Source organism: Haemaphysalis longicornis, unplaced genomic scaffold, assembly GCF_048455015.1.
Source record: "Haemaphysalis longicornis isolate Haplotype H1 unplaced genomic scaffold, Haemaphysalis longicornis Haplotype H1 scaffold_10, whole genome shotgun sequence".
Classification (NCBI taxonomy): Eukaryota; Metazoa; Arthropoda; class Arachnida; order Ixodida; family Ixodidae; genus Haemaphysalis; species Haemaphysalis longicornis.
The window spans coordinates 89,289,852-89,316,925 of NW_027526204.1; the positions used below are offsets into that span (position 1 = coordinate 89,289,852).

The window sequence follows — 27,074 nt, forward strand, 5'->3', positions numbered from 1 at the left end:
CCAGGGACCGATCACGTTTGAAGAAAGGGGGGAGGGGGTGAAAATACCATACGCTATAGTATAAAGCAGGGTACTTTCTCAGCTTGAGTTACCCTGATACCGAAAGAGGTCCTGCCTGGTAGACAGGCAGGGAGCCCATTCGCCGAAGCTTGACCTGGGCTCCGACGGCCACCGTCGTGGTTTCTCACCCTCCACCCAATAAACACTGCCATAATTGACTAAACCTTATGTTTGGGGGCTTCGGGCCAGCGGTGTCACCAATACCGTCACCAAGATTACTCAAGGTACCCTGTGTAGGGCAGTCAACAACAATTCACTCGACGTTACCATCATTATATACTCAGCCTTTCTGCTGTGGACGAAAAGTGGGGCAAAATCAAAAGCCACTAGAAACTAGAATGATCACAGGTGGAGCTTGTGCGGATATGAATGAATGAATTTAATTTACACAGCACTGTCCGCACAAACACAGACGTGTTAGCAAAATTCATCGCACACACACACACGCACGCACACACGCACGCACGCACACACACACACAAAATCATTCACGCCACCTGTATTGAAGACAAAATTTGACAATACAAATAAAAAAACAAAATTCATCTATACTAATTCTGAATTCCTATTTAAAAATATGAAAAGCAGAATTGACAGCATGTTCACGCGAAAGCATATTCCTTTTTTTCCCAAGAAATGATAGGATCCATAAAATTCTACCACTCTAAATTAATTTTGCCTTTAGTACATTTTCGCCAAGCCTTGGCAGTTTTTAGAACTGTTATTGTTACTCTACGAAATTCAAAGTGTTTGGAATGCCACATTGTCTGTGCTGACATGAGTGACTGGTTTCTGTGTTTTTGGGATGTTACGTTCCATACTGTCATGCAAATAATTTTATACCCTTCTCAAGAAATGAATAAATTTGGCCTGTTGTCAACAGTGTTCAATAAATAGTGGGCTCGCTCCCAGATGCTTTAAGTGGCCATGATGTCTTTCCCGTAATGACATTTATTGCCATTAATGCCTCTATTTACAATTGTCATCTTGCCCCAAACCAGACTAAACTATATTTCACATTTCAACAAGGCAACATATAAATTGTTCTTCAACCCCACTGGCACATCCAAATTCAACTTGTCGAGACAAGGAATTGCCTCAGGTTGAGTGGGCAATCCTGCACTGTACAAATTCAAATATAAATCTTCCAGAAACAAGACTCCTAAAAAAATTTCCACGTGCAAAAAAAATTTTCCGTTCATAATGCGCCCTGGCCATGCTCCCTGAAATTGTGTACCATTTGGTGGCCTATTAATCAGTGTGCATAGCACGCATGTTATCTCCCTAGTTAGACGTATTCTTGCGGTTCAACCTGTATGACAGAATGCTTAATTATTAGCGGCAGTATGATGTTAACTGAAGAGCGTATGTTCATTGTCGCCGTGCATTATTATTTGCGGCAAATTAATTTCAGTGATATTCAAGTTAAGTTTCAAGTTTATTCACTTTCCAATTCTGGAAAGTGAAGCAATATTCAACTCTGTGGGTTATTGGCTGGCCAAAAACTACCGCTCAAATCATACTGTCACGCCGGAGACGCGTAACGGGAGATTGTAGCCACGCCAATTGAGAGTTTTAGCATAGCGGGTTCCATCCGCTAACGCTACGGCGGCGGGTAGTGGGGCGCGACTGGCAAGGTGAAAATTCGTTCCGGTGGGGGGATTAGTTCCGCTGGCCGGCCTTCGCCATGCCCGCGTATTCTCTCCACAGAGGGGCAACCTCCTCGCCCTCACCGCGCGCGCATGCGCGGTCGAGTCCCGCTAACCCGCCACCGTAGCGTGAGCCTCAGCTAGCCGCTATGCTAAAACTCTCTAATGTCTTGCGTTGTCCGCCTCGCGGTATTCGGTGTCCTGGTGGGCATCGCGCTTACAAGCGGAGCCTGCAGCCCGATCGTCGTCGGTGGTTCCCTTCCGCCGCTTTTGCGCCCCCCTCCCCCTTTCACCTATTTTATCCTTAACACGAGTAGGCTGAAAGGGGCAACTCACAATGCGGGAAAGACAACTTACAAAAACCAAGCGTGCACAAATTTCCTTAAAGTCGGCTTCACTTCTCAACCCACACGCATTGCTGGGAAGGCATTTTTTAAGGAGAATTTGCGCCGTGTTATATCCAAATATGAAGCGCCGGAGCCGAACAGGTGGCCGAAGTGAGGAGGAGGAGGGCGGCCTTTCTCAGCCTACGCACGCAAAAACGGCGGCATTTCAGGTCGGACTACAACAGCTCCGCTCTAAAATGCGCTATTCAGTAAAGAAAAACAAACAGGAAGTGGAAATTTAAAGATCCCCTTCTTGGGAAATGAGAACGCGAAAGGGTTTCCATTAACTCAGTTGGCCGAGTCTTCAGCGTAAACACTGTGATGCATGCCTACAATTTCAAAATTGGACCCATTGGAGAATCAGTATCCGTGCTGCTCGGTCACTGCCTACACCGAAGCTGAAGATAAACCGAGACTGCAGGCGATATGTCTGATGCACGCGATAGAGAACCCGTCGCAGCCAATGGGACTTGACCGCGCACCAAAGGTTAGGCGTTGATTTTGTGGACGCCAGGCGGGTGCGCGCATTTGCCAATTCCCTTGTAGGGCGCTCAAAAGCCAGGAACAGAATTCTTGTATCATATATCAGGTGGTTTCTTATACGCGGAGGCCTTCACTTTCAGATGTCGGGAGCGCAGCGCGCTATCAACTCATGTCGCGACATCAAAAGAGGTCACACAACCGGTACCGTGCTCTTCCGAATCCATAGGAGAGCATATTACAATACAACCGCTGTGTTCAACAGAAGAACGCGACAATGTACCGTCAACGCTTCCGCCTGCGTTTTTACGAACACAAGCGGTGCATTCATTAAGCGGGCCAATACAGTAAACACTTGCGACTCCGAGAAATGCGATTTCTTCTTTTTTTTCCACCACTCACCTTGAAGCCCATGTACCACTCGCGTATCGTGGCGTCATCGTAGTCGGTGTGCTTCTTGAGGAACTCGAGGTCCTCGTTGGTCAACTCCACAGCTTTTGTGTTCGAGCAGCCCATGGCGAGTAGCACATGAGAGGTCCCTGCAAGTCGCACCACACACTCCGTCAGCGACCAACACGACGACAGGCAAAGAAATTGGGACTCAACAATCTCAATCACTTTAAATTGGCGAGGAACACCGCCCGCTAATTGCTCAAGCTTTAGTGGAAGCACGTTAAGAATTCACGCTCTCCCTTGGTAGCTGGTTCTTGACAGCTGGGACAGGCAACCTATTAATGTCAAACAGCGTACTGAAAACAGGATGTAATATTCAGTAGGATATCAATATGAAATCACTATGAATCCCCCGTGAAAATGGAAAGAGCATTTCTAGCAAGAAATCATAATTTCCGGCTTCATTTCTGACTAGATTATTAGATTCTAGCTGGAATCGACAGCTTCTAACTAGAAAAATTCTTAGTGTAGCTAGAGACATTTCCAGCGTGTGTTTTTTTTTTTTCTTCTAGCCAAGGACTGACAAATGCTAGCTGGATGAAAATCTAAATCCAGCTAGAAATGAACTAGAAACTGAATTTCTAGCTAGAAATTCTGCTATTTCTAGCTTGAATATTTCTAGCCAGAGTAAATTTCTGGTTCAATAATCCAGCTAGAAAAAAATATATCTTCATATGGGAATAACACTCTTTTGCCCACGAGAAGCCAATGACGGCGGACAAACTTCAAGCATTACGGTACGCGCCAAATCGTCTACAAGTTCGAGAACGACTGCTTCTAAGCCGGCGCAAACTGAATAATACAAGTTTTCCTAACCTTCCACAGCGTTACAAGTCAAATCGAGGCGTGCTACGATGGGCCCCCCACATAAACGTGTTCGTCTTATCACTTACCACCAGGCCTCCTGGAACTACGCAACACGCGCTTTTTTCAACTAGACCTCTACGAACACCAGCACGTTGAGACTCGCGAGAAATCTCGCCCTTCGGCGCGCACGCACCCACAACGTGCTCACGCTACCGGCGACCCAACGACCAACTGCGCACGGGTGCACGTCGACAGATCATCGAAGCGCCGTGGAGCCCATCAACCGCGACAATGTAGGCGCAGCGCAAACAACACCTGGCATCACTAACCTCGCAGACAAAAGCGACCATCGCGCTTATACGCCCGCAGTGCGCGGGCAATGCCATTGTTCTGAAACAATGCATTCCTCCCGTGCCCACGAAGTAAGAATAGTGACGGCGGCGTAGACGTGTCGATCGCCGACAACGCGATCGCGAACGATTCACTCGCGCGCAGACGAGAAGCCAACAACACCGTCGCGCGTTCCGTACGGGTCACACGTAGCACCTGCTCGTTGTGCTAAAATTAGCTCGAATCAAGGACGACCGACCAGAGCGCGTCACGGGCCGATTACCGACGCGGAGCGTAGACTCACGAAGACGCATCCAATCGGTTACAACCTAATCGCTTTAAAGGGATCATGACGACAAAAGAAAGCTTTAATCCATCACAGCGTCGAAAGATGTCTTTTCTGACCCCCTCCCCCCCCCCCCAAAAAAAAAAAAAACGTGAGGTATTGAAAAACTCAAATTTCGCGCCACAGTTACGTAATAGGGGCCGGTAATAACCTTTATTAAACGCGTTTTAGCTGCACGTTAGTCTTGCAGTGATTGAAGCGATCAAACGGAACTACAAGCCCAATCGCCCAGTTATGTTTCTTCGCCGTGGATTGGCTACAGAGTATTCTAGTACACTGTAGTATGGCTAGTATGGCGGTGGCTTACGTTAAAGTCGCTTACGTCGGCGGCCGGCATTTGCACAAACGAGATCTTGTGACGTCATGGAGAAATGTCCGCGAAGTGGCCGCGGAGTCGCCTCTGCTCCATCTGTTTTAAGAATATATCTCGATTGTTCGTTTGGAGTTTGCGGTACAACTGCTATCATTGCTATCGGGACAACGCGGTCTTCTGAATGAAGCTAACTTGCATTTTGGCCCCTTCCTTTCCACGTTGGAAGTCGACAGAAAACGAAAAGGGAATTATGATGGTTGATTTTAATGGCGCAAGGCCAACTAGTGCAAAGAGCGCCAAAAACATACTTAGCTAGCAGAGATTAAAAGTGAATACTAAAATTGATTAGCAACAGGGCTAAAAACAAATGAAGACAATGGAGATTGCTGGTGTAGAGGGCCAGGTTGTGGCTATATAAACATATTCACGCCCTAAGGCGTTTTATTGACATTTTCTTGTGCAGCTAAAGACGACACGTCTAACGTTACAGACGGACAGACGGATTTCCCATTAAGTACACATGCAAGCGCTCACGCATTCAATCTAGCTATGCCCCGTCCTGCACGATATAATGATAGCTAGAGAATGAAAAGGGCACGTTTATTGCTTGACACACGTTTTTCCCAATGGGTCGCACGAGCACTCAACGTCTTCACGAACCTCCGGCACAGCAAATAAAGGTAACGCCTGCAGTGCTGAGTTGAGCGGAGATCGCGGTGTCATGTCAATATACGCACGAAAGAAACACAGTAGCGCACACAAACACTTGTACCTGGCAAGCTCGGCCCGCACCCCTATAGAGTACAAAGCGATGTTTTCCTTCAGTGTTCGCACGCAAATACGACGGTGTCGCCCTTTGCCCACACAAGAATCTCCGGTCGAAACCGAGCCTCCACGAGTCTTGCGGGTTGGGTCATCCGCAGGGGCGCGGTCGACACCCGAGTGCCGGACAGTCGTAAAGAAGACAAGAAGAAGCGGCTTTTTCTTTCAGAATGACGTCCACAGATGACAAGACCGCGACCGTACAGGTATGGCGACCGAGGAAGTCACGCAACGTCTTGCACAGCGCAGCCCGCAGTCGGTCATAGCGGACCCCTCGGTGGACGTAAGAACGTAGCAACGGAAAATAGGTGCTACGAACCCAATCACAACGGATATGAATAATAGAGCGCGAGTCTGACCTTGTTTGACTCCTTCAATTTAAAAAGGGATATTGAGACAGCGTACGTCGAGGGTTATAGAAACGACCACCGGTCACGGTGAAAGAAATTAGTGGGGCGTTTACTGCCGTATATATTCTGATGCACGACTTCGCCTAAAACTAAACTATATGTTTCGATCGCTGGAAGATAAAAGGTCTCTTCTAGTTGGCCCAAACTTTCTGGAACAGTTCACGATTAGTTCGGCGCAGGTTCCACCACTGCAGAAACGGTCCTGCACTTTTTTCGTTCTGCTTCTGCATCTGCTTTCTTTGGAGAACAGGGAAAGCCTTGAAGCCATCATGCACACTCTGCAACGTCGGGAAATCGAAGCGGAAAGTGCAGGCGCCGCGCGCTGCACTCGAAAATCGAGGAGGCGGGTGCTCGACCGCCTGAATGAGTTCAGTGAGTGCAGCCACATCGAAGGCACTTAAAAAGGCACTGTCAAAGAAGCGCCCTGGAATCTCGGACAATCGTAACAAATTTTCCTTTTTTTTTTTTTTGCGCATTTGCGATCAATCATTCGGTGCTGTATGGGGCTTCCTTACAATAGTGCGCGCGCGCGCGCGCGCGCGCGTGCGTGTGCGCGTGTGTGTGCGTGCGCGTCTTCGTTATTTTTAGTAACACTTGGCACAGTCGCTGCGCAAATTATTTTCCTCCAAAATATTTCAATTTCCGCACACGTAGCCTTATTCAACCGGCTTTCCTTTGAATAATTGCACTATACCTTCAGGCCACAGTTTTCCTATTCCACAACCTTCGCGAGCATGCGGCGCAAAACAATCGTTTTCTGTGATGTTCCGCCGACTACGCGGTATTGCTTACTATTTCCTTCGGCCTCGACAGCGTAAAATTCTGCCCGCTTTTTTGGGGGCGTGCGTGTTTGCCGCATACCTTATCTATGCCAGCGTGCATTAAGCCCCGCCATTCGTAAACAATTCGGCCACCCACGCCGTCAAGCGCTCCGCCCTATAATTATTACCAACGCGCAGCACCGACTCAGTTCAGCAAGGCAGCAGGCATTGAATTTTCCGTGCGTGCGCCACTAACGATCCACCGCGAGCATTTAAAGCCGATCAATTGCAGCCGACTTCCCAGCTGCACGGTCGATGTGCTTTAGAAAGAAAGGGAAGGGGACGAAACAAAAAAAGCCCACTGAGCACCCCACTACATGCACCCGCTAGTAGAACATCGGGAAAGTTTTCGGGAGTCCGGGCACGCGACAGGAAATGCCAGGCTTGGTGGTGGAAGTCTGTCGAGTCCCGAGATGGCGTGCCCGGGTCAGAGCCTATCAAAAATCACTTTGCGATGTCCCCCTGAATTATTTGGAAAGCGATCGATCGCTTAGTTACCGCCCGTATTTCGTTACAGCTAACATTTGAACGCTGTTTTCAACTTTAGGTTCTTTTTCGAGAAAAAATGACGCTTGTCACTCGCGTACTCAAATGTACTTTAAGTACAACTGAAATTCGAAGTCATTTACAGCGGCATTACCTCCGTCTTTTCTCGGTACAAGGCTGCATGCAACCATGGATGAAAAAATATATCTCATGAGGGGTCCTCCCCCATGCGCATTGCAAAATATGTCTTTTTTTTTGCCATGCAGCGCCTAAAAGAAAGTTTCATCATCATCACCACCACCAGCCTATCTGCGCCCACTGCCGGGGAAAGTCCTCTCCCATTATTCGCCAAGTATCCCGGTCCTGTGCTGCTGCGACCACTTTATCCCCACGAACTTCTTGATCTCACCTGCCCATCTAACTTTCTGCCGCCCCCTGACACGCTTGCCTTCTCTAGGGATCCACTCTGTTACCCTTAATGACCAACGGTTATCTTGCCTTCGCATTACATGTCCTCCCCACGTTCATTTCTCCTCAATTTCTACGAATATGTCCTTAGCCCACGTTTGTTCCCTGACCCCACTCCGCTCTCTTCTTGTCCCTTAATGTTACACCTATCATCTTCCGTTCCATTGCTCGCTGAGTCGTCCTCAAATAAAGTTGAACCCTCCTAGTGAGCCGTCAAGTTTCTGACCCGTAGGTGAGTACCGGCAAGATGCAGCAGTCATACACTTTCTTCTTCAGGGACAATGGTAGGCGGCCATTCATTATCTGAGAATGTTTGCCGTATGCACTCCACGCCATTCTTATCCGTCTAATTATCTCTGCCTCATGGTTGGGATCCGGGGTCACAACTTGGCCTAAGTAGATATATTCTTTTACCACTTCCACTACTTCGCCCCCTATCTCAAACCGCTGTGCTGTCCCGAGGTTAGTGATCATTACTTTAGTTTTCTGCATATTAATTTTCAGGCCCACGGTTCTACTGTTTGTCCAGTGCGTAAAGCATGCTTTGCAATTCGTCCCCCGAATTACTTAGCAAGGCAACGTCATTAGCAAATCTGAGGTTACTGAGGTATTCCCCGTTAACTCTTACTACCGCCTGTTCCCAACCCAATGTTCTACATACTTCTTGTAAAGATGTGAATAACATAGGGGAGATTGTGTCTCCTTGTCTGGCGCCCTTTCTTATAGGTATTTTACTGCTCTCCTTATGGAGGACGATGGTAGCTGTGGACCCATTGTAGATTTCCTCTAGTATTCTTACATAATGCTCGTCTACCCCCTGGTTCCGTAATGCCTGAATGACTGCTGAGGTTTCGACCGAGTCAAATGCTTTCTCGTAATCTATGAAGGCTATATATAGGGGTTCAGTATATTCAGCGTACTTCTCTATCACCTGATTGATCGTGTGATTAGTCCATTGTTGCATAGCCTTTACGAAACCCTGCTTGTTCTTTAGGTTGCCTGAAATCTAAGGTGGCAGAAATTGTTAGCGATTACCTTGGTAGACGACTGACAGCAAGGTGATCGGCCTGCAATTTTATGTCATTTTTCTTATGGATTAGGCTGATGTTCGCGTTCTTCCAAGATTCCGGTACATTCGCGGTCATTAGGCATGGAGTATACAGGTTTGCCAGTTTTACTAGTACAATTTGCCCACCACCCTTCAAGAGGTCTGCTGTTATCTGATCTGCAGCAGGTGATCTTCACCAGGTGCATAAAAAGAAAGTTTATGGGGAGTCAGTGCAGCTTCGTTCCCGACATATATCGCGACCTCCGCCGGTTCCTTCCTTCCGTGTTTGTGGGCCATACAAACTGCTAACCGGAAGTAGTACCGGAAGTGGGCTTCAGGGACATTTAGGCCTAATATGGCAGGGACATTTAGGCCTAATATGGCAGACCGACTTCACAAAACTGGCGCCTGGGCCTTTGCTGAGTATTCTTTCATTCAACCAAACAGGGGAATGCCGGGGCCAGAATGCAAGGCGTTCCTGTGCGCCTAACGTGCCACTAACACGGCGAAAGTGCAGCGATCCGGCGGAAACGTTACTAGGACTAAACTGGTGCGTGCAAGTATGTATACGACCACGGTATTCGTCGATTCCGACGCTTAAATGCAAACAAATAACATTTCTCTATCTGGCTGTGCAATTCCAGAGAGGGAAGTTCGTTGCTACAACAACCTGCAGGCGTACTTCGCCACCCAAATGCGAGAAAAGTTCACAGCCCAAGTTATCACAACTAGGCCCCATACGTAACCTCCCCCTCCTTACAAAAAAAAAAATGTGTTCACGCCTAGGCGGTAGATCCTTTTTTCTCTTCTTCGAAGCCTCTCTGGTTCGATAACGAGATCAGAGACTTTTCCTGCGTGGTCAGAGAGCGGATCCGAAACCGCGAAACAAAATGGCCGCCGCTTCTAGCATTGCCGAAGCATACTTCGAACCGCAGTATTTCAGACTGACATTGCCAAAAAAAAGGTGCGGCATGCCGTAGTCATACCTCCTGCCTCCGCAATCGCCTCCTGTCGGGGAGGGCACTAGGTTTGCGCATAAAAAACAAGTCCTGTCATTCCATCACCTACCCCTTCCTTCCTCAACTATAGTCCTCGATCGCTACCGCTTGGGAGACACTACTGTGTTTCAAAGTATCCAGAGTGCATATACGGTGGACTCCCGTTAAGAGGAACTCGAAGGGACCGTGAAAATTTGTTCGTATTATCAGAAATTAGTTTCCAAGAAGAGGTTCTTGCATTGTGGACGTTACAAGAGAGCAAAAGTGTTGTTTGTCTTAACCGGAGTCTACAGTATTTGTAAAGACCACCCCAGCAAACGACGGCTGTTGACGGAACGATAAAATACTAACGCAATGCTAAAAGTGCAAAATTTGGAGTGCAAAGGTCATAATTACGGCGCGAGGGGGGAGGGGGGGGGAGGCAAAGGAAAGAACAACCGATGCTTGCACCGTCGTCGTAATTTCACTCCCCTCCGCGCTGTGCAATTGCGCACTGAGCGGCCCAAATAGTCCCCCCGACGACAGCACGTGTTCTTCGCTCCCCGCTACAGTCGTGCACGACAGTGACGTTTCGCAACCGATGCGACGATGACCGAGCGGCCAGCAACGAACAGGGCGGTCCCAAACGCGGCCACTGATCATTGATCGCGCCTCGGCCCACGAGGCACGCAGACCTCCACGCTCCGCACGACAACAGGTCCGTGCGTGTGCACGCGCCTTCCCGGAGTGGCTGCAAAGCTCAGCGACCCCGGCGTCAGCGAAAGAAGTTGGTCCAATGTTCAGAGACACACATGAGCGACATTGCCTCGAACGGCGACTGAGCGAGAATTTGCCGACGCAATAAAACGAGAAAAGTTACGGGACCATAACGCCAAAACACAAGTTCTATGGTATATTAAAAACACCGCTTGGCCTAGATGACAGCGATACAAATTTAGTGAAAACATCAAATAATCCAGAAACAAAAAAAAAAAAACGTCCAAAGCAGCGCCGACTCCCCCGTCACTTCCCGGCTATTTCTCTATGACGTCAGAGAATCCAATTTGTGCGATTGCTGAGCACGAGGTCGCGGGTTCGATTCCCGGCCGCGGCGGCCGCTTTTCTGATGGAGGCGAAAAGCAAAAACGCCCGTGTGTTCGAGATTTCGGCGCACGTTAAAGATCCCCAGGTGGTCAAAATTAATCCGGAGCCCTCGACTACGGCGCGCCTCATCGCCTGCGTTGCGTCGGCGCGTTAAACCCCGCAATCAATCAATTTGTGCGATTGGCGGACGTCGGCCCAAGTTAGGCCAAGACACATGACTAAGCGATTGTGGTGGGGCTTCTGGTTCCGATTGGTCGTATCACTCGAATGCGAACGGGCACTTAACGTATACTGATAACTGTCTGTAGTGCTGGCCCTTATTACGTCACTCCTGCCTATGATACGGCGCTGCACAGCGAAATTTAAGTTTGCCAATATTTGATTGATTGATTGATTGATTGATTGATTGATTGATTGATTGATTTTTTGATTGATTGACTTACTGACTGGCTTACTGATTGATTGTAGGGTATAACGCGCCGACGCAACGCAGGCGATGAAGCGCGCCGTAGTGGAGGTCTCCGGATTAATTTTGACCCCCTGGGGATGTTTCATCATCACCACCAGCCTATCTACGCCCACTGCAGGGCAAAGGCCTCTCCCATTAATCTTTAACGTGCGCCGAAATCTCGAACACACGCGGGCGTTTTTGGTTCTCGCCTCCATCAGAAAAGCGGCCGTCGCGGCCGGGAATCGAACCCGCGTCCTTGGGCTCAGCAGCACAGCGCCTTGGCTACTGAGGTTTCAATATTTCAATGTTTCTTGCGTTCCTCCAGGTTAAAGGAGCCATGAAGAGAAAACACAAGTTTGGTTCATTCAAAAGATTGTTTCGTTAGAATCATACTGACACCACTTTTAACGTAAACTTCGCTCAAATAAGCTACATAATTAGGAAAAACGGGAATGGTCATGCGACCCACCAGCTCATTTCCCGCAACAGAACCTGTGATGTCACATGGGCTAAGCTCTGCGATTGGCGGAGGCTGGCAGAAGCAGACGCAAATTAGGTAGAGCTTACAAACTAGACGAACGAGAGATTTGCGCTTAAATTTAGGGCACATTCTTTACAAAGCAATAGGAATGATGGGACAAACAGTGGAAGTTACGAAAGCACATGTAAACATAGAAGTACTGATGCGTTCTGCTGTTCGTACTGCGCACAGCATGCTTTGGTTTAGCTGCACAACACTATGGGGCTTGGGGTTGTCTCAGACGACACTGGCCGATTGACGCAAGCAACGGTGTCTTACGTGACCCCATTTGTCGAGCGAGCACTGTTTCAGGGAACGAATATTTTCTCCCAGAACAAAAACAAGCCAGGTTTAAATGCGGGCAAAAACAAACCAAACGCTTGCCACGGTATGGTGGCGCCATCTAGGTTACGGAACGTAAAGAAACGTGGGAACAAACTAACACCGCTACAGGGTGGAGACAACCTTTGAACGGTCCCGTGCCGCCACAATTGGGCCAACGGGCTCAACGCGTTATTCTTTTCGTTTCCCACGAGACCTAGCAACGCGAAACAGACAATATGATTCAAACTTCTTCAGTAAACCGCGTTGCGGCGATAATTTTAGCGCGGTTTTGACACAATAGAGAGTTTTAGCATAGCGTGCTCCGTCCGCTGACGCTACGGCGGCGGGTAGCGGGGCGCGACTGGGGAGAGCAAATTCGTCACGGTGGGGTGGATTAGTTCCGCGCGGCCTGCCTTCGCCATGCCCGCTCTTTCCCTCCGCTGAGGGGCAACCTCCTCGCACTCCCCGCGCGCGCATGCGCAGTCCGCTCCCGCTACCCGCTAACCTTTGCGTAGCGTACGGGAGCCGCTATGCTAAAACTCTCTAATGACTTGCTTCGGCGGCGAGCGAGCAACTGAACATGGCGGCGCCAGCGTTACGTGTCTCTACCCTGTACGGCGGATGCGTGAATGAAGGTACCCTAGGCTGCAGAGCGGTCGGTTCCCGTGATGTCACTTGGGATCACGAAAACGCACGATTGAGCGGGAAAATCAAAATTTTAACCTAAATTGTTTAATTTCTCAATGAATAAAGCACCGTTTGTATCCGGACAAGCGCTGGGGGCACTATAAAACACGAAATCTTTCGAATAAAACCAACTTGCATTTTCTCTTCATGGCTCCTTTAAAGTTCTTCGTCGCTGGAATGGTAGCTCAGTGAGTTACCAAGGGTTAGTTCTTTTTATAATTGAACAAAGTTGTACTCTGTTTTCACGGACGTTTTCTTCGTTTAACACGAAAGTTCGTCTAACCGTGCACTTCGTCATAACCCAGTTTGTCTTCACGAGAGTGTGCACTACCTCGTTAGAGAAGCCCACCGGTATAGAACACTGATGTATACGTAACAATCTTCAGATCACAATCTCGATGACAGCAACAGCCGCAACAACAAACACCAGCAAAGGTTGACACATGTAAAGTAAACGTATTCAAAATAAGACGCTGCTTCAGGAGACGCAGGCTGCCAGTAGGGTGGGTGGGGGGGGGGGGGGGGGGGGGGGGCGTACAACAGAAAATTTCAAGGGCTTCATACGTTCGATGCCGTACACACCCTATGTGACGCATGATAGATCAACGGTCAATCGCTGTCAGAGCACGCCTCGCCCCAATCCACGTTCGGGACACAACATGGGAGACTTTTAGCTCAACAAGCACTGCTGCATCTACAATCAAGGCTGGGTGTTTTTCGGTTGGTAAGGCTTCACTATATGACATATGATTTAACGGCGACACACATTTGCGGATAAGGAAGCGTCTGCAAACGCATTTTCCGCAATTTACACACGCCACGAAGTCTACAGCCAGTACGTCAGACTGCTGACGTAGTGCGCGGCTGCTCAAGCTTGAGTGTTATAAATACCGCATGCCGCTGTCACAACCGTTTCTGAGGATGGTTTTTATGCATGGCATTCTCTACTCTGACCAAGTCCCCCCCCCCCCCCCCCTAAAAAAAGAAACTTGCGCCCATTTTTCTAACTCGTTAAAATACATAGTTTAGGATTTCCTAAAATCGTTATTCCGCCACTTCTGCTCAAGCTTATGAATACCGCATTCCGATGTTACGGACGTTTCTGAGGCTGATTTATATCACAGGCATGACATTCTCTACTCTGACCAAGTCCTTCCAAAAAAGAAAGTTGCTTTTCGAACTGGTTAAAATCCATAGTTTGGAATTCCTTAATAGTTATTCCGCCATTTAACATCTTGAAGGGCAGCGTAATGGACGGGCACACGAAACTTCTCTCGGGTTATCTTTTTCTCGCCTTTTTTAATAGTGTATTCGTCAACTACCCTTCAAGACGGTAAACCAATACCAACTTGCCCAAATGTCGATTCTTTTACAGTAGATTTTGTTCTGCCACAGACACACTAAGTGATCGTGCCCACACACACGCACGCACGCACACGCACGCACGCACACTATTACCCCGTCACAAGACTGATTGCGCGATACAGACGGGTGCCCTTTTCGGCCCATAAAACGGATTGCCCCGAAACAGGGAGGGCAGCCGAAATTCCGTTTATTATTGATAGCACGACGAGCAGCGCCGTTTCGCCAGTCAACCGCGACCAACGATACCGGCCGAAGTCGGCGACGCGTAAATGTTATACGCTGTTGCTGCGGCCGCGCACGACCGACGATTAAGAGGGCGGGGATATCGAAATGGCGCGGGGGCGGTTTGGCGGAGTTATACGTCGCGGTCACAACGCTGCACCCCGCAGTGTACACACAGTACGCCACCGCCAGGGCCCGCTTTTCAGCGACCGGTAAAGTGTTCGAATCTACCGCGCTGGTAGGCGGCGGTTCAAACGACACGAGACCCGAGCCGAGCGAGAGCGCAACAATTCCGCCAACTTTCACCGCAACAAAACACTGAATGCCCGCTCCCGCACTAAAATGGCCCACAACCAACTAAACGTTTATTTCTACTCCCGCGGGTGATTTCATGGTCAGTTTTTAAACCCCGCACGCCTTTATGGCTTCGCAGTGCTTATGGCTACACCCATATCTGTTTCTTCACATCTAACCTTCCGCATATTTGCTGAAGACAGCTTCCTATATGGCTCCGCAATACCGAAATGGAGATCCGCCGACACACTGTAAAAAAATTCTGTAAATTTACAGAGTTTTTACATACAATGTCTGTTGCCCTACAGAAGTTTTCTGTGATGGTTAGTAAACAGAAACCTGTTAACAGAAAAAACACACATTTTCTGTTATTTCCTCGTCTTGACCAATAACAGGCGTGAAATCGTGAAAATATTGTACTATTAATTTGCATAAAATAGAATAAAATATGAATAATTTTTTAAATGTTTAACAAGAATTTACTTAACCGTCGAACAGCGCCCGGCCGACGTCATTTTGTTGCGCTCCTGCAATTCTGAAATGCGGCCCTTTGCAAATGGCCGTCCTGTAGGTACCAGCACAACGATACAGCGGCGGGCTTCTTTCTTCAATTTTTCATCTTCCCAGGGTGAGTACTAAATTTGAACTATGTCGTGTGGAGGCTGCGCCTAGTTCCTGTTTATGCCTCTCTTTTTCGTGCCTGCACTGTTGTTTGTTGGCTTGTTGGATGGAAATAGATTGTTATGAAGTGCTCGCCCCGTAGCGTAACGATACGTCGCCTCGTGGGACAAGAGCGTTGTGCCGTGCCTATGTAGTGACGCTCGCCTTAATATGAGTTTTTTTTTTTCTTTTGATGATACGCACGACGCAGCCGCCGTCCTCTCCTTTTCAGATGCCGTTTTCCGTCGTGGAGTTTAGTGTAAAGGTTACGTCTTTGCTTACGGATGTTATAATTACGGGTTCGAGTCTCCCCAAGCTTTCCTCTTTCTTTTTTTTCTTTTTGTGGCCGTGGCTTGCCTTTTGTAACAGCTGTAGCTATACTTCACACCCCGTATGAACAGACCGCTACTACAAAAAGTTCCATTGGGCCTTTTTCCAGTGGCGACCTGCACATGCGCGGGCTGCCGGTCCACAATAATTGGCAGTTGCCTCGGGTGAAATAAACAAAAGCGCGCCCCCTCAGCTTGCTGCTTGGGGAGCGGCTATGCTTCTTAGGGCTGCACGTTTTTATTTTCTCTTTCCGGGAAGTTCGCAGTGAGTTCGTACATGCACACAAAAAAGGCTTTCAAAGAAAGGGCCAAAAATGTTTGACGCTGCGCGCTGTGAGCACTTGGCTACCTGTGAGGGAGCAAGGAAAATGGAAAAAAAGTAAAGAAAAGGGGGTGCTTCGGCCACTGCAGGTTAGTCATGCGAGCGTGCGCCTGCTACCGTGGCATTAATTTGAGAGGCACGGGTGACAGCTGGGTGCGGGAGGGAGTGCAGGACCAGGATATTTCGCGCACGGGTTCCCCGAAAGCCAAACATTTTTGGGGACGTGCCTTACAGCCAGTTTGATTAGCCGTGGCGGCCGCCTGGAGGGCCGGAACTGGACAAAGATCCATTCATTCCAAAGATCACTCCGCGAGGAAGGTCGGTCTTAATTTTTATTCAACCGGCTAAACCGCTGCCGCTTAGGCTGAAGCCAAGGCTGATGTAGCCATTGATAGAGCTACGTAGGATAATCTGCAAATATTAATAGTGATTAATAATTAACACTGACTGGCTACTCAGTGAGCGGGAGGAGTTTGGCCCTTTGGGAAAAAATCGAGGTTGACTGCTCCCGCTGCGTACTGTGAAGCGGGTAGTGAAGAAATGCAGTGAGCTGTATTTATTCACCCCCTTGCAAGCAATGTTGATAGTCTGCTATATATATTCAGGTGGTACGTCTGGATCGCCTCAGTAGCACAAGACAACGGAATGTAGTTATCAAACACCTGAGGCTAGCTTAACACTTGATTTCAAACAACTGGCAGCTATTATTACAGCATGATACCATACATAAAACCCCGCAAACGATGTTGTTTTGTTGGTGCACATGTATTTTATATGCGGAACGTATGCTATTGTTGTTGCAGGGTTATTGCAGCCATCAACCCTGACATGGAGCAAAGGTGGAGAAGTCAAAGCAAAAGCAGCATTTCCTGTTTCCAAATGTCGCATCCCTGGTCACTGTGGTGGAAGACCATGAAAATCTACTAGGCCCTCCACTCCAATTTCCCTGAGCAGCAAAGAAAATGTCTGTGATGGAAGCGCCTAGCACCAAATGTGCCGCATTCTTGGTTACTTTGCTATTGTATGAATCGACATTTATATGTTCTCTGCTTTTTTGTGATTTCATTAATGTGGAAAAGATGTTATGTTCCTAGCCTCACAAAACTTCTTCCCTCATTTTTCATTACCGTGGTATTTGCGTTATGTTGCATCTTTCTGCTTCCAGAAAGCAGGAAAAATGTAGGATGTGATTTTATTGATGGTCTTTTTTTTTTTTTGGAAGTAGAAAAAAATGTTTTCCTAGTCCTATCGGAGCTCTCACCGTAGTATTATTGTACTGTAGTAATATGAGATGTGAACATTTTGTAGCTTAATGTCACTGTAGAAAAAGTGTTCTTAGTTTAACGTCACTGATTACGTTCTGTAAATAGTTTGTTTTGCCTCAGTGGCGTGTTTGTGGGAATTTCTGAAAGTTGAAAAAAAGGTGATCTTCCTAGTCTAACAAAACCTCTGTCACTGAAAGTCTCCTTTTGTTCACTGTGCCACAATATCATGAATTGTGATTTTGTTTTCATACTCAGATCCTCATATTTGAGATTGTTGATACGTTGTTCGTAACTAAGTTAATTCTTGGTAGCAACAGTTTTAAGTTTGGCAGAAAAATAAATAATGTTAATGATACTTTCACCCTGCTTTCTTGTGTGCCTGAGTGGTCACTTTATGCTATGTACTGCACACCAGTAACTGTGTGGGCAGTTTCAAACAATATGATACAGGGTGATGTTTTATTTCCAAGGCATGATTATTGCCACCCATGAAGCATAAAGCCGCGAATTCAACTGCAGTACTTTCAAGATGTGAAAAGTAACAGGACATGTATTTTATGAAGCACCATAACCGAAATTGTGTCACGGCGCTGAATAATTTTGCTTTGACTTATTTTAGCAGAGATTGATGTCAAAATAAGTCAGAGCAAAACAATTTAACCTTACTTGTTAAGTGAGGAAAACAATTTAACCAGAAACGTGAAACAGTACATTATTATAATTTTGGTAAAAAAACGATGTTGCACAACACAAGTAGTCTATAAAAAGCTGCCAGTGAAAAACAGAAGGTTCACAGATTTTCTGGAGGAAAACACAACCTTAAAAAACAGAAAATTTTTATAAAAAAGCAGAAAACTAAGAACCGAAAACAGGGAATTGACATAAATTTTCTGTAGTGAAAAACAGAAAATGCTTGTAAAATAACAGAACCACGAGAAACCGAAAACAGGGAATTGACATAAATTCTCTGTAGTGAGAAACAGAAAATGGTGTAAAATAACAGAAACATGAAAAACAGAAAACATAACTTTACAGAAAATTTCTGGCAAGACAGCTGCCAGAAAATTTCTGTTTTTTCGAGCAAAAATTTTTTACAGTGCAGAGATCGTGCGTCCCCTTCCCCAATACGCGATACGACGGAATAAAACGCAGGGGAAACACGCCCTAGAAGAGGACTGCTCGCAAAGGCTACTCCAGTCAGATAGCTGGGCTAAACCGTGCAGCTAAACGGCGCTTGCCGAAGACGGACTTGTCATCTGAATGTAAATAAGTGTGCAGTTTTCGTCGTGGGCAGCCCGAGTCATTCACCTGGAGCCACTGGGGCTCGGAGAAGCCCCGGGTAACGAACCGAGAAGCCCAATTTGCGCATGCGCCCAACAGTTTTCACCGCCCCTGCGCCCGAACGATTGTTAGTTAATGAAAACACGCCGTTCTGAACCATAACAGTTTGCACTGCAGGTGGGGGCGGAAGACATCCAACGAAAAGGTTCATGTGAGACTGCTCTGCCGTGCCTAACTGCACACGTGGGTGCCGATTCGCTGCAATAGTGCCCGGAGGTACACCCACGATCATAAGTTTACGGACCACGAAATCAGCAATTTCGGGTTATTTCTCTGCCGCGCGGCACCCAGGGGGCCGGGCTATGTGCCATATTTTTCATTAGTTCAGTCACTATACGACATCTTACATGCACTCGGCAGTTGGTCGGTCTACTGCCGGAAGAGAAATAACCTAAAATTGTCATTTCCCTGGTCCGTAAACTTTTGATCGTGGCTGTACATTAGATATACACTGCAAGACGCGTTTCCTTACACGGTCAAGTCAAACTGACCCAACGCGCGCTCTTGCGTAGTAGCGACGAGTCCAGCCCGAAACATTTGCCTCATGCTCAGACGCATTTTTGACCAAGGCAATATGTATTCAAGACACGCATACAACTCCTAGCACACGTTGGATCCCAGGCATAAACATGCGGCACATTTCTGCGCACGACGGTTCTTGAACCGTCTCATCTCTGTTGCACGTTAGACAGGCTAAAAGAGGCAAAGTCCAATCGACCGGCGAGGCCGCCGTGACATACTGCGAGTCGGGGGACATTAAATAAATTACGTGGGTGGGTGGGCAAATGGATGGGAGGGTTAAAAAAGAAGAAGCGCGACGGCGGTGATAATCCCACAGGTAAAAAATTAAGCAAAAGTATATAAAAAAAAGCAATAAAATTACTAGCCAGGGCAAGTCGGTCTTCGGATGGGCGTCGCCCCGCTACGAGTCCGGCGGGACTACAGCGTCGACGAAACAGCGGCACGAGAAATATATACACGTATACGCCAGCAGCGTCACGCCAGCAACAACCTCGCCCACGCTCGAAGCGGCGTTTCGAAGTTCGCCACGCAAGAGACGCAAAGGGGGCGCGTTTCATTAACTCCTTAGCTGACAGCTGGTAACACAAAAGGCATTCAGGGATCCATTTGTTCGGCTCACGGCTATGTACGGGCGGAGGTTTCGAGCGATTAATTCGCAGCTGGGAGAACATTGCCACTCGTACTTAAAAGCGCCCTGAAGATAAAACAATTTCAACGAACTAGCCCTTCGCGATTCGCTCAGTTGCATTACAGCCACGAAAGGAGTTTTTTTTTAACAGAAAAATCGCGGGAAATATCGAAAGAGATGTCAAATTTCGTGCTTCATGCAGTGACGTTTTATGGGCAGACGTGACGTAACATGGGCCAGTATTTCCTCGCTAAAACTTGCCACTGAATGTAGAAGTTCAGTCCGACCGGCCGAACTGCGCCGACACTATTCGATGATCGATTCATCTGCGACCGTACATCAATCACTGTATACGGTACAGGAAATGATAGCGCCGCGCCTCGCGAGCGTGTTTCGGGCACGACGAAGTCGGCGAGACGCACGCACACACCGCTGCCTGCGGCGGGCGCACAGAAAGCACAGTTCCCAGATCGCGTGACACGAGCACTCACGCGAGACGCGCAGCGAAGGGCTGTCGGTCCGTGATTGTAGACGTGCCGTTGAAGCCAGCATTGTGTGCATAACGCGGACTGGACTGCCCGATCACCGCCGAGATGGAAAAGTATATTCACGCCCGTGCTCTTTTCAGGGAGAGGCGTTTGAGTAACTCGCGCGTAATGCAAAGTTTGGTTACACGAATCCAACTAAATGCCATCGCAGCAATACACTTTTTAAATCCTCATTATCTTAATTGCAGAACGCGGGAGGAATGAATATTTGAACCCTCACAGACGCTATTGGGGAGCTTTCTACGAGGGTCTTCCCTTCCCCTTGGCAGCTGATTTTAGGCTATGCTCTCATAATGCCCAAGGTCAATCACGGCTCCCACGAACGATGCGATTATAGCTCCCACCGCGTGCTTCCGTATTCAAAGACAAAGCATGTTACCATTTAAAAGCGAGCTGGCAACCCCCATCGCATATCTTCCGACGCCAGCGGCTACGTTGGAATTGCAAATTTTGTCTTGTTTTTTTCTCCACAACACGTTACGACATTGTTTAATAACTTCGCCCTCATATGCATCACCGCACCTGGATAACACGCGCAAACTCGGCGTCATCAGCAGTACTACTAAAACTTTTTTTCATTCATTCATTCATTCCGCGTGCATCCAACGAGAGATTGCTGAAATCAACGATATCAATTGTCCCGTACTGCAGAGCGTAGTGTTGCTTTAACAATTTGCTTTGTGCAAACTATTTTTTTACCTGTTATATGTATTTTCGTTTGCGTACTGCTCCAGAAATGCACATGCGTCCAGAAATTTGTATGTGAAGAAATGTGCACGGTTCTCTTTCTTGTACAGTGCCGAGTCAGCTTGGTCAGATTGAATACTTAAAAAATGGTCGCCACCCCGCCCTGCGAAAGTGGATGTACATCGAAGCTGTTGTAAACCACTGCACAGGGTATCAAATGTTCCTCGTTGTCCCGGCGGACTTGTCGCTTGCACTCGACTTCTCCGGCGGCAAATGCTAGGTCGTGGCTAGCCTGACTCATGCGCTCGGCGTCTTGGGCAAGAATTGCTCTATTTAGTGACACTTGTCCTGCCTATAGCCTTCAAACATAGGTAATCTGAAAATATAATCTTTACCAGGAACACATGGTGGGGGGCCCCATCGTTTACAGGCGCCTTATCATCCATAATGCGATTCATTGATTGATTGTAGGGTTTAACGCGCCGACTCAACGCAGGCGATGAGGCGCGCCGTAGTGGAGGGCTCCGGATTAATTTTGACCACCTGGGGATCTTTAACGTGCGCCGAAATCTCGTACACACGGGCGTTTTTGCTTTTCGCCTCCATCAGAAAAGCGACCGCCGCGACCGGGAATCGAACCCGCGACCTCGTGCTCAGCAGCGCAACGCCTTAGCCACTGAGCCACCGCGGCGGGTCATAATGCGATTCAGATGCTTGTTTTGCGTTTTTTTTTTATGAATACTGAGCCCTATGCTGTATGTCCGATTAGCCTACCGCATGCGCTCTGAGTCTCAGGCAAGAACTGCTGTGTCCTGTCTGGGTTTTGTTTGTTTGTTTGTGTTTGTTTACGACACTAAATTTTCCGACCAACGACAGTCTAACCGCTTCGCTGTAAAAAAATATTCCAAGCTGACTCGAGCACTTATAACCGACTGTTTGCGTGCTTTTTTCCCCTCGAACCCATTCTAGTCTATTATATTACCCTGAGTGTAACCACAAATAAATAATAAAAAAAAAACGTTTACTCTTTTTCGCCACCCAACCTCCAGCGGCCTTTGCTGTAGATTGTCCTGAAATGTTAAGCTGTCTCAGCGTTAACAAGGTCCTGTGCTTTATATAGAACGAAACAAACAATTGAGCACATTTTTCGGACTGTGATGGAGGGAAATAAATATTCGTCTTCACTAAGCCCTCTGGTTTCCAAGTGATACACAGAAAGCAAACAACGAAGTTGTGGAAGTTCCTGGAAGCAGATCAAAATGCTAGAGGAAGAAACGTAGATAAACGTATCTAGAACAGCTGTGACCTGCTATGAACAAAATTTAATTTCAACCTGCGCTGACATATCATCGCTAAATTTTAAAAGGTGGTATGACAGATGCATCAATTTATACGGTGAGCTTCTTCGGTAGCTTCTGTGGTGACACGCGATCACTCCGATAGAAAAAATGCAACTAAAACAACAAAAAAAAAGCTCTCCTTTCGGCTCGTATTTTCATCTCCGTTGTACTTTGTATGCATCGCTAGCGCTACGGATTTTTATACCGCGATCTTTGCAGTCAGCCGAACCCAAGCTTCGTGCACTCTGTAGCAATAGACAAGGGCACAGATTTGTAGGCGCTACACAAAACCCAACGCCTTTCGAAAATTGTCTAAACCCTTCCTAGATTGTCTAAACTGAGAGTTCATTAAATTTAGCTTCTTGTCTCCTCCAGGCGTACGCGAGTGCGAACAGGTGAATGGCTAATTTTCGTTTACGAAGCAACGAGTGCGCACAACTTGCAGAAACGGAAACTTGCGATCAACCGCACCGTTCCGACCCCGCCCCTTGATGCACGCTTTCAAGTTGATGCGTCAGGACGATGATGCCTGCACGATCCGCCGCTCAGATTTTCGCAAAGCTCAGCGACGGAGAACATTTAACCAAGCCTGGAGAAGAAAAACAAAAGCGCCAACAGACGAGCTCGAAATCATTAGCATCGTCAGTGCTCGTTCACGTCCAGTCGCATTTTGCACTGAGTTACCGCTTTCTCCTTTCTAGCCCCTCTCATTAGTCAAATGCGAGTCTCAAAGAAGCGATTTCCACATGTCTACGTCTTTCAGACAATAACAAAACGACATTCCACAGGTTTCAATCGGATGCTGTCTGGAGGCACACAGAGTTAAACACTTTCGCGCCCTGGCCTTCCACCTTGCATTACGGTGTCCAAGTACGTGGGCCCGTTGAGCTGTACAGACAAGGAAATTTAAACCACCGCGAATGATAACTGATAAGATAAGACGCCAACAGCACGCGAAGACAACCGCCGTCTTCCGTGCGTCCCGCTCCGAGTCAGATGACCAACTAGCCGGCACAACTCCGCACGTGTCATACCAATGGAAGACATTGGGAAAGACCACAAACACGCAAGACCTCCGTCTAACCGCTGACAATTTCCAAAGCTCTCTAGAGAGCAGGAAACGCCAACTGGGCCGCCGCGGCGTCAACCTCGACGAAGCTACGCTGGCCCCTCAAGGACGCGTGACGGCCCGCGTCGACGATAGGGAGGCCTGGCCGACAGCCGAATAGCACGCCAAACTGTCATCCAGAACCGCCCATCTGGGGAGCGCAGAGAGACCAAAGCTACACAACCGGACAGGAAGGCAGCAGTAGCAGCAACAATAAACGAACCAGATGAATGACTTACCGCCGGGTCTTCTAGCGAGGTTGCGGCAGTGGCCAGTGCGTCCCGCCCTCCCGAAGACGCACACAGACACACGCGACACGGATCACGACCGACGCACACGCAACGAGGTACTTTGACTGGGCGTGTACCCGCGTCGGCAGATAACGGCGACGTCACCAAAAAAGTGGAAGGAAGAGGGGCGCCCGCGAACTACGCGAACGTGTTGCGCAAGACGCTGGAAGCTCGGTCACACGGCAAGCATCGAGTGGTAGCAAGAGGAAGAGCCGCCACCACCACGCGTCCCGGTGAAAACAGGTTGGAGAAAACGCGCCGGTACGATAGCGCACCCCTGGGGAGGAAATGCGAACAAGAAGCGCCGCTGGCGACCTCTGCCCACAAGAAAAGGTACGCGGCGGAGCCGAAGAAACAGAAGTTGCCGCTGGCGCGCGCGCGCGCGGGGAAAAAGCCACGTGGGTAGCGAGGAGCATTTTTCTCGCGTTGCGGGCGTACACTTCGGTACTCCCACTTTTTCAAAGTGCGCATGCTGCTGAGACATCTGATATGCAGCTAGGCCTTGCGGTGAAGCATGTCAAAGGCGCAGAATAAACAAATGGCGCTTGCAACTCAAAAAAAAAAAAGGCGGGACGGTGAAAGAAGAAAGCGCGGGAATAATGCGCACCTACACCACGGACGGCATTTACCCGCGTAACATTGACCAATTAATCATCCGCAGGAGTATTCTGAAACTGCACAACATCACCCCGGTCATCTGAGATTAAACCGAAGCGGACCTAGTTTTGTTCTTGCTTTCTCGTCGCACAGGTGCCCACCGCGCCCTAACCCTTTATGTAAATAAAAGTTATCTCTCTCTCTCTCTCTCTCTCTCTCTCTCTCTCTCTCTCTCTCTCTCTCTCTCTCTCTCTCTCTCTCTCTCTCTCGCTCGCTCGCTCGCTCGCTCGCTCGCTCGCGCGCGCGCACTTCACTGTGGGGCAGGTGAAGTAATTCGACCTGAATAGAATTAGATTGGATTGTGATAACAAGCAGTACGACTCCGCTGGTGTAACTGGAATTTACGGTAGGCTGTCGAGGTTAGTCTTAACTGCACACGTTTTGCGTATTTAAAACTGCCTTTTTTTTTTCCTCCATAAGAGAACATGTATGACACGACGCCTTTATATAGATAAGGAACAGCGACGGGCGCTGGTAACCAACGAGTTCTTGTAAAAAAAAAAAAAAAAGGCCGTATCCCACTCCGTACTCGCTCCGGTAAGCCACACATATAGCTTCAATTCTGTTGTTGCTATTGGTGATGACGATTATGTTGATGATAACGAGAATAAAGGTTACGCTAACAGCTCCCGTCTACACCGATGTTTATATGACTACGCTCACCTTATTTTACTTCAAGCTGGATATATGCCTGCGTATACGCTTGCTGGGAACACGCCTATAGACTTCAGCCATGAACAGCAGTATACGCAACAGCAATAAGCAATACGAAAAGCTACAAACTCCAGATGACAGGTCAGAGCCTGTGTGTCCCATACTTTCTTCCCTCGTTGTTTTTGCGCTGTAAATTTAAGAATATGAAAAACCGACTTGCCCAAGCACCAACGCTGACACGGGTATACGGCTGGAAATTATCCACAAAACAGCCGGCTCCACCGCTCTAGTATATATCGCACTGCCAAACCACTCAGACCGACGCGAATTCGTCCGGGCAATTTTATCGCGGCGCCGCAGTCTCGAATCGGTCGCAAAAATCGTTCCTGTGGAAGCGACTGCACCAGGCAGCAAAAAGAAAGAGTAAAAACTTTCACTAGAGAGCGAAGTTTACTTCTAACGCTTACGCCTCGACGAGAAACAGGATGCCTCACCGACCATTGCTAATTTTACCAAGACTATGATTCGTCGGCGCGCCCACTCAATGAGAACATGCTCAGGTTTCAGATCGTCATACAGAGAGAGAGAGAGAGAGAGAGAGAGAGAGAGAGAGAGAGAGAGAGAGAGAGAGAGAGAGAGAGAGAGAGAGAGAGAGCTCTTAGAAGAAAACAGAGGTCTGCAGGCATGTATTCGCCTTCATGCTACTCTACGGGGATGGGGTGGAGGGAGTAAAGGCCCTAAAGGAATAGGGCGAAAGAGAGGGGAAAAAAGGAAGAGGTAAAAAAGAAGGCAACATGGAGTGTTCCGTGGGTCACGTAAAAGTCCAGACGGTCTCACAGGATGACCATGTAGAGTTCTACAGTGTCTCTGCGACGCCGATGTCGTGTAAATAATCAAACAGTGCATCTAACACTTTTCGCTGAGATGAGGGAGATGACCATGGTACAAGAAGAGCATTCAATGATAAAAAGTCCATTGTTGAGGCACTCGTGTGCATGCGTGTGTGTGTGTGTGTGCACGCATGTATCTTATTGATTGTGGGGTTTAACGCGCAGAAGCTACACTTGGGCTATGAAAGCGCACCGTGTGCAAGGCTTCGGATTAAATTTGACCACGGGGACGGCGCCGAAATCTCGACACACGGGCGTTTTCTTTTATCGCCTCCCTCGGAAGAGCTGCCGCCGCGGCAGGGATCGCACCCGCGTCCTCCCACGGCCACCATTAAAGACGATAGTCTTTCTTGGGCTACTTGAACGGGAAAATTTTGGACTGCCTGTCTGTCTGTCTGTCACTCGATTCAGCCGCTCGGCCAAAGTGAAACAGGATCGGCACAATAGGTTTATATACCCACCGCCAAATCCACACTTCTAAGCCCAGTGGCAATGTTAAAATTGTTGAACAAGAACAAAACATTCTGCAAATATGGGGTAACAAAACAATATTTTTTTTGTCAATAATCCACCAAAATCAATCAAAACTCAATGTATAGCGGATATTTGCAGCGTTCCTTTATAATAAATCCATGCATGCTTGATTTTTGCGATAGCAAATGAAATACTGCATCCACTGCATAAATAATTCACTCCGTCGCCTGCTGTCGTCCGCCCCACTATAGCTTCTAGCGGCATTTTAAAGGGGTCCTGAAATACCTTCCGCCGATGCATGGATGTACATGTAACCAAATAAAGCAATGTATTAGCAACCTCCTCCCGCAAGAATTTTGTTAAAGCGATGAGTATTAGCTGAGAAATCGTAAATCGAAAACCGGGCATTATCGTTGCGCCGCGTTTCCCCCTCCTTTCAACTTACTCTCCGCTGTTGACCGTGCGCAAGCCTTCCCTCCCATGATGCTGCGCTCTCAGCGGTGACGTACTTCCGCCATTGCGCTGCTCATACTGCC

The 27,074-nt window shown here is 48.1% G+C and overlaps 1 protein-coding gene across 4 annotated transcripts in view; it reads right to left on the reverse strand.

Annotated features, from left to right (window-relative positions):
• Positions 1–27,074, reverse strand: part of LOC144158887 (neurocalcin homolog) — a 98,878-nt gene that overhangs the window by 20,740 nt on the left and 51,064 nt on the right. The window contains exons 1-2 of one of the 4 annotated variants that reach the window (XM_077690068.1): positions 23,813–24,115; positions 2,978–3,114 (exon numbers count right to left, since the gene is read on the reverse strand). The exons of 1 other annotated variant lie outside the window; for it this stretch is intronic. In XM_077690068.1, the coding sequence (XP_077546194.1) occupies positions 2,978–3,091 (114 nt within the window). In that variant the 5' untranslated portion in view covers positions 3,092–3,114; positions 23,813–24,115. Of the gene's footprint in view, positions 1–2,977; positions 3,115–3,921; positions 4,075–23,812; positions 24,116–27,074 lie in introns of those variants that run through there. 2 more of the 4 variants (XM_077690069.1, XM_077690066.1) reach the window with 2 other exon arrangements.